Consider the following 8,775-nt stretch of genomic DNA (forward strand, 5'->3'; position numbering starts at 1 on the left):
TAAGGCCACTGATAAAACCCCTTGTGAGCTTTGGACAGACAAGAAGCGTAGTTTGAAGTATATACACCTTTGGGGGTGTCCAGTTGAGGCAAGACCCTATAATCTAAATGAAAAGGAACTGGACATAAGGACCATTAGTTGCTACTTTATTGGATATTCTGAAAGGTCCAGGGATTACAAGTTTTATGATCCCACAACTAAGACAATTTTCGAGATAGAAAATGCTCGATTCTTTGAGAATGTTGAGTTCACGGGAGGAGAAAGGGTTACAGACTTTGTCTTTGAGGAGAAATAGGTTGAAATTCCTTCAATTTCCACTGACAATGGTCAGGTTTCTATCCCTAACATTGTTCAAAAAGAAACTCTGGATCAAGACAATGTCGTATCTCTCTCTCAAGGTCAACAAATTGTTCCAGAAGACCAAACTTTATAGCCTCAAAAACCAATACCATTAAGAAGATCCACTAGAGAGAGGAGAAGTGCGGTTTCAGATGATTACATCGTATTTCTCCAAGAACATGAAGTTGACATTGGAATGGTGGAAGATAATCCGATCAACTTCCGTTAAGTTATGGAAAGTTCTAACTCTTAAAAGTGGCAAGATGCCATGAATGAAGAGATAAAGTCCATGAAGGACAATGACGTATAAGACCTCATTCCATTACTTGAAGGTACGAAACCCATTGGTTTGCAAATAGATATTTAAGATCAAAAGGGATTCGGAGGGTGATGTAGAGAGGTATAAGACTCGTCTTGTCGTAAAGGGCTTTATACAAAAAGAAGGCATCTACTATAAGGAGACTTTCTCTCCGATTTTTTCGAAAGACTCTTTCAGGACTATAATGGCATTGGTAGCGCATTTCGATGTTGAGTTACATTAGATGGATGTTAAGACAGCGTTTTTCAATGGTGACATTGATGAAACAATTTAGATGGTACAACCGAAAAATTTCATATCAGATGATGCAAAGCAAATTGTTTGTAAATTAAAGAAATCAATCTATGGACTCAAATAGATGTCTCGTCAATGGTATTATAAGTTTCCTCAAGTGATCATCTCATTTGATTTTGAGATGAATTTGGTCGGTGGGAGCAAGTATATTTTTCTGATTTTACATATCGATGGCATATTGTTTGCCAGCAACGATATAGGCTTATTGCACGAAATCAAGAGATTTCTAGTAAAGAATTTTGAGATGAAAGATCTTGATGACGCCTCTTTTGTATAAGGAGTTCAGATACATCGAGATCGTTCCTGGGGTATTCTTGGATTATCACAAAAGAGCTATATCGAAAAGGTACTTAAAAGATATGTGATGTAAGATTTTAAACTAGGTGACACACTTGTGGCTAAAGGAGACAAGTTCAGTTTAGGTCAATGTCCTAAAAATGACTTGGAAATCAAAGAAATGCAGAAGATTCCTTACTCTTCAACTATATGGAGTCTGATGTATGCTTAGATTTGTACGCGTTTAGATATAGCCTACATTGTTGGGATGCTAGGGATATATTTAAGTAACCGAGAATGGATCATTGGAAAGCAGCCAAATTGGTTATGCAGTATTTACAGAGAACATAAGACTATATGCTCACATACAAGATATCTGATCAATTGGAGATCGTCGGTTATTCTGATTTCGATTTCGCAGGATACTAAGATAGTAGGAGATTCACTTCAGACTATATTTACCTGCTTGCTGGAGGTGCTATTTCCTGGAAGAGTGCTAAGGAAACACTCATAACTACTTCCACCGTGACAACGGAGTTTATAGTGTGTTTTGAGGTATCAAATCATGGAATATGGCTGCATAATTTTTTCAATGGACTGTGCATTGTGGACAATATAGAAAGACCGCTCAAGATATTTTGTGACAATAAATCACCAGTGTTATATTCCAATAACAACAGGAGCTCAACGAAATCAAAACATATAGAGATCAAGTTCCTGACTGTTAAAAAAAGAGTTCAGAGTTGATATGTGTCCATAGAGTATATTGGGACAAACTCCATGGTTGCGGATCTGCTTACTAAGGGATTAATACCCAAGGTCTTTCATGAACACACTGCTCATATGGGTATAATATCTCTTGAAGATATCTAATTTCAGTGGGAGTTTGTATTTTTACTTTTCATATTGGACACATGTACTGTTATTTTGGATATAGTTTTTATGGTTAAAGTTATTTTTCAGTTATAAGGTTTATTTGGTTTATTATCTTTGAACTTATTTAAAATGATCTCACAGAGGTATTAAGGTGGACCAATTGGAAATAGTCATGTTACAGATCACATCACATGTAATTTCCATGCTACACATTCATGCCTGATCCATGTCATTCGGTTATAATGATATATGTGACCGTTGATGGGTTTAGTTGCAATTAAAGTAACGGAAGTCTCTTTGATACTATGTTGATGTGATTGATGGATTGGATTGTTTGGGGATGCATTCGATAATGATAGAAAAATTTTGAGTACTCATAAGGTTATTTTTTATGCACAATTATAAGGTGATACATATAGCCCAAGTGGGAGATTGTAAGGAATTTTAAACAATCGTGCGGGTTTATATGTGTAAATTATTGTGTATTGAATCAAAAGCTATCAAATTCGATTGAGCCCATTTAAAAGTGATCCAATAAGACTTCGGTATTTTAGGTTTTAATGCATCCAATTAAAGTGTGTGTATTTTATATGTAGAGACCAGGCCCAAATTCATAATTCCATGATGGATCGAATTAGGTCAAAGGGCACCAATATATAAATATGGTTATGGTCCCCAAATCACATTGCTCATTTTGTTCTGCCTCTCATCGTCAAAGAGAATCACGGGCTACATATTGATTTAGAAGAGTAAATCGCGATATTTAATTAATGCATTAACCATGTCTGATTCAGGTACGCTTCCGTTATAATTCTTGAATTTTTTGATGATCCAACATGAAGATTCGGTGATTTTAAGATAATAAATTTATCCTACACTTGTCCCTTAACTTTTTTGTTTTGATATTTCTATTATATTATATGTGGTTCATTTATTATTGAAAATTGATCTTAACTAGTTTTAATTTTCAAATTGGAGCAATTATTTCTTTAAGGGTGTTGACTAGTATTTCAAGAATTTTTGTTGCAACTTCATAGCCTTTAATTTGTAAATTTTATTCAAATATTTTCTTAATTTTTCTTTCATGTGTTGGACTCAAATATGCAAAAATAATGGAACGGCAATAATTTAAAAGAATATTTCTATTTCAAAAGGAATAAAACAATGACGTAAACAAATCATATATGTAGTGTAGTATTGTTGTTACACAACTTGTTAAATATCCGGTACTAAAAATTTGATTATGGGTTATAACATTAATGTTCCACACCATAATCAAAGAGCATATACAAATAAATGGATTATTGATATAAACGAAATCATTGTGCAACATCTACGAAGCATGAAAACCATTAAAGGACTATTTAATATTCTTGATTAAAGGACTATTTTAAAATTCTTGATTATTATCATTTTTTTTTTTAAATACTTCTCTTATGCTCCCTCTAGACTAAATTATTGGTAAGCATCAATTTTGATGCTTATCTTTTTGCTTCTGGTCGATCGAAGTTATATTATTAATTATGAATGGTCAAACTTTATTTTTATCTATCGCTACTCACTTATATCTATATAAAAATTATGCTTTTTATAATTTTTTTTTTGGTCCAAACGGAGGCTTCACCATAAGATAGGTACTCATTTCTTAGCATAAGCTTAACCAAACATGATATTAGTAGATGATTGATTCAGAGTTGGGCTCCAAGGGAGTAGTCACAGTGTTCAACCACGGAAATCTTGCATTTTTTTAAAAACATGACTGAAAAATATTAGGACAACTTATAACATTACAAATCAGATACAAACATTATCCTTGATAGGAGGAAAAATACTTAACATATCACACACAGAAGGTTCATCTTGATGACAAATTCATATTATAACATACCTTACCAAGACATCACTCGATGACAAATTCATATTAATTTTTAGTACACAATACGACAATCTTTTCATTGATGAAACCAAGCATTTAATGTTTTCCGAGATGATGAGTTTCGACATCTACTGTGATATCTATGTAATAAGCCAACCACGAAATCGGATGCGGAACATCTTCACTTATCATCTCGTACTCCAAAGTCCATGTAACATGGTCGATCCCATCTCTTGTTTCAACATGAACAGTTATAGTGAACGACTTGTAAAGTTTCATAACATCTCCTTCAAGGACCTTAACAACCAATGCCTTTTTCTCTTCATCAATGGAGTCGAGCACCATTTTTGCACTCTGCTCTTTTCCATCTGTTTATATAATCACAAATATTTAGCCCCTGTTTGTCATCCATTATTTGGGAAATTAAAGAATTTTGAATAGTATTTTAGGGAGAATGTGTAGTTAAAAAATTAAAGAAACTTATATTGATTTGTATGTAAAATATTTTATTGTGTGAATGTGTAATGAAAAATGATACTGTAACAAACAATTTAAAATTTTAAAAAGGGCCAAACAAGCACTTAATCCACAAATAAAATTATATGGGCTTTGAAAACTAAAAGTACTATGTACAAAATATTAATGCTTCGATAGAAATGACTTTTGAAAAAAAATGACTTTTTTCTTTTCTTTTCTTTTTTTTTTGGGAGATTGTGTGGTTAAAATATAAAAAAATTATGGAAAACATGAAAAATGATTTTTTCCCCGAAAAATGTCATTGAAAATGAGTATAAAAAAATGAAATTTTTAAAAAATTATTTCCACATATTCAGTTAATTAGATCATGATATAAAAAAACTTTTCGATGAATTATTACATTTATTAGAACAAAAACTTAATGTCTTGACATAATAAAGACGGTATACTCTCATTTGACTTTATCCATGAATTATTGATTACTCATTTTTACCCAAAAAAAAAAATCGATTTTAGCCGATTTTATCAACAAAAAAATAGAGTCAAATAACACTCTTTGACAACCCAGCCGTGCATGAAAATACGTGATAAATGTTAAGTACAAAACAAATTCCTGGCTAAGTTCAAAGGGGAAAGCTATATCCTCAATAATTATGGGACACTGAAGATGCCAAAGTTTAGGGTTATTCAGAAACCTAAATATTCATGCTGTCACTTGCTCGATTGATCACTGAAGAATGTTTGGTGCTTAAAAATTATAGAGTATTAGACACAATTGAAGATGGAAGGCACTGAGGCACACAACTAAATTTGTCTGTTATCTTCAATTCTATATAGTCGAACGTACTAAACAAATGCAATAAGTGCAATCTTTCGCAAGTAAATATTGGATTACCTTGGGAGTATTTGAAAAACACGACGCAGCCTGCATTTCCGAATTCTCCTTCAACCAAGTTACAAGCATGTACCTTTCCAACGCAGGCATCGGCCAACTGATGTGGCTTATGCCTGAAGAATTCATGAAACACGTCTCCACCAGCCTTGAACTCTAACTGAGCAATTAACTTACCAGTTAATACCATTTCTTATTCTTGACTGTTAAAATTTCAATACAATGTGGATATGAAACAATTATGCAGACAGTGTGATGCAGATTTACATTGAGCACTCTCATGATTTTATAGCCTCATTTTCAAAGATTTGATTTAATTTAATTTGATTTTTTTTTTTTTTTTGATAAAACTTATAAATTTATCGCTGGAAACGAGTGAACACAATTGTTTTCCTGTATGGTACCCACCAAAATTACTGACAACTGATCAAGTGCATTGCAGCTAAGGATCAAACGTAGTCTTTAGTCTTTTCACTTACATTGGATTCCACTGACGATGACTAATTCGGGGTTTTAATGTTATCCGGTTGCAAGTGGTTACGACTTAAATTTGGACCAATTCTTTAAAAACTTCAACCTAGTTTCGTCTGTAAGTACTATAGGTCCAGTATTAATATATTTAATGTATTCTATTTATTGTAGATCTATAATTTAATTGAATTATTATTCTATTATTTAAATTATGGTACGTAGATTCAAATCTTAATAACTTGTTATTCACAAAGAGTTTTGATTATAGGATACAAATTACGTATAATTAAATCTTAAATTATCTGTCGTCATAAGTAATAATGTGATGCGGATATTGTTATAATGAATATACAAGCATCTGTGATATTTCTCACTTATGAAATGAGCAACTCATCCTACAAGCTAAAGTGTAGTGACATTTAAAATGAACGAGTGGGTGTTTTGTTGTACGTTGCTTTGTCAAGAGTCATTAATATGGCATCGTTCGAGTATGTTTATAATCATATGAAAGTTATGAATGATCAATAGAGGATTCGTCATTCTTATGTAGTAGAAGTTTATGATCTATGTTTCATTTGGTTAAGTTGAGAATGAAATCTTTGGCCAATGTAAGTTCATAAGATGAAAAGAGTTTCAACGATTATTTACTTAAGGGCGAGATGAAAAATATGATTGAAAATCGAGATTGACACTCTTTCATATCTCGTAGTTGATCAGATCATATTAAAGAGAGATTATAATTTTACGATAAACAAAAATGTTTGATTTTGTCACATCACATGATATTTCTCATTACATGTATTACCTTTGTTAGGTCCAATGTTGTAATTGGCAATTCTGTAAACAAAATGGACTAAATTGACACTTGTAAAAGTCAAGGACTTAGTTGCAATTTTGAATAGATGAGGTAAATTAGTGTTTGAGTCATTGAAGGAGTCCAAGATGTCCAAGAAGATCACATTGACCATCGGAATTCAATTAGAAGTCTAAAAGATATTAAAGAGCCACACAATACAAGTTATGTTCCAAATTCTAAGTTGCAATTTGCAATGCATTTTTCACATAGAACACATTGGAATTTGGACAAGGCTCTTATAGAAGAATTGTAGCCCTTTGAGTTATCTTTCCAACACAGATTGAATCACCTCAAATGGATCTCAAGAAAGAAAGTTATGGTGAAAACACTGACGACTGCTCAGCTGTCGCTCGATTTTCTCTGGCTTTTCACCTGAGCGAAAAAACAGAATGGCTCTCACTCAATTCTGGATAGATCCTCGCTTGAACAAAATCCTTAGTTTGCATTTTTAAGTGTTTTACTCGGTCCATACCATCAAAACACCTTCAAATATAAATACCCAAGTCTAGCACGAATTTTTGGGGTGGTTGTTCATTGTGCATTTCTTAGAAAACATATTCTTATCATCTTTTTGAAGATCCAAGAGCATGTCTAAGCATTGATTCATTTTGTTTATTCTTGAGATCCAACAACCACAAATTGGGAAAAACATCAAAGATCCAATAATCCGAAACATCTATCTTCCTTAATCTTTTGAGGAGGAACTCTCTCACCGGGGGATTGAGAGAGGTAAATTGAAGTACAGTTACAAGTACAAGAACTTGTGGTTCTTGATGGTCCACTTTGGAGAGACACTTAGTACAGAATATGAGACAGCTGATTGGGCTGTAGGAGGTAGACTTGGAGGTCTAGCAGAAGGCTAGAGGAATCTACTACAGTAGGAGGCTACAGGAGGTAGATCAGGAGTTCTAGTGCTAGAGGTGTCTACAGCAGTAGATCGTAAGGCTATGGCAGCAGGTCTTAACGGGTACAAGGATAGGCTTGTCATTGTTTGCTCTGAATTGTCTATAGTGGAGGTAACTGGTTTGGTCCTGAAATTTTACCTACGTTGAGGTTTCTCCATCATCATATCTTGTGTTATTTATTGATTTCCACAATATTATAATTGCGGCAATCAAACATAGGATAATTGAATTGTTTGTTTAACCACCTAGACATCTAATTAAAGTGATTGTTGCTTTAGTTAATTTATTCCATACGTAAGGTCGAACAATTTGTAATCTGGAACGTAAACTCGGTAAATCCTAAAATTTATAGTAGTACTAGACCGTTCTAGATTCTTTCAACCTTGATATATTGCTAGATGTCAATTTCGAACGCCTAATGTGAATTAAGTAATCTATGTGAACTAATGATTAATTAAAGGGGAGGTTTAACTGATAATTTTTTTATTAAATCAAAATAATAATTCACGTTGTCGATGTAGTGATCGAGAACCTAATGGGTCACACATAAAAAGAAGAACTAGAAGAATCATATTATGACTTAATTAAGTGACAAGTATTGGGCATTTACCGAATTAATTAATTCGGTTGTTTATTACTACGTTTAATTAACTTATGAACCAAGTTTAATTAATTAGATTAATTAATGGGCCGGCTTGTATTTAATGGACGAGTTGAATGCACTTAAACATCCATTAATAAGCAGTTAGGATTTGAGAAATCATAACATTTCTCACAACTATCATTATCTTGATAGCACAAAAAAGAAAAACCATGCCAGCTTGTATTTAATGGACGAGTCGAGTGCACTTAAACATCCTTTAATAAGCAGTTAGGGTTTGAAAAATCATAACACGTCTCACAATTATCATAATCTTGATAGCACAAGAAAGAAAAATCATAATATCTTATATGAATTTTCATTAGAGGTTGAACAATTATGATGTTGAAAGATCATGATTTCACAAAGGCATGCAAAGATTGTGATAGTAAGGAGTTAACAGAATTTGTTGAACGTAAAATTCTAATCAGAGTTCTAATCTAAACATAAAGAGGATTTTTAAAGGGATTTTTTTTTTTCATTGTGCATTCTAAGTAATTTTCCAACATCATCTTCACCTAACCAGATTCATTTTATTTATTTATTTTTAAATT

At 32.7% G+C, this 8,775-nt stretch overlaps 1 protein-coding gene across 1 annotated transcript; it reads right to left on the minus strand.

The window, feature by feature from the left end:
• Positions 1-3,825: 3,825 nt before the first annotated feature.
• LOC111407906 (kirola-like) lies at positions 3,826-5,906 on the minus strand. Its single transcript, XM_023037614.1, has 2 exons — positions 5,353-5,906; positions 3,826-4,348 (listed from the first exon to the last, which is right to left on the minus strand). Exons 1-2 carry the CDS (start codon positions 5,537-5,539, stop codon positions 4,077-4,079), a joined length of 459 nt encoding a protein of 152 aa, XP_022893382.1. The 5' UTR covers positions 5,540-5,906; the 3' UTR covers positions 3,826-4,076.
• Positions 5,907-8,775: the final 2,869 nt, after the last annotated feature.

Source organism: Olea europaea, chromosome 13, assembly GCF_002742605.1.
Source record: "Olea europaea var. sylvestris chromosome 13, O_europaea_v1, whole genome shotgun sequence".
Classification (NCBI taxonomy): Eukaryota; Viridiplantae; Streptophyta; class Magnoliopsida; order Lamiales; family Oleaceae; genus Olea; species Olea europaea.

Coding starts and splice junctions, on each gene's coding strand:
- LOC111407906 (XM_023037614.1), bottom strand. CDS start 5,539: ATGGTATTAACTGGTAAGTTAATTGCTCAGTTAGAGTTCAAGGCTGGT. Junction 4,349..5,352: donor GTTTTTCAAATACTCCCAAG/GTAATCCAATAT, acceptor TTATATAAACAG/ATGGAAAAGAGCAGAGTGCA.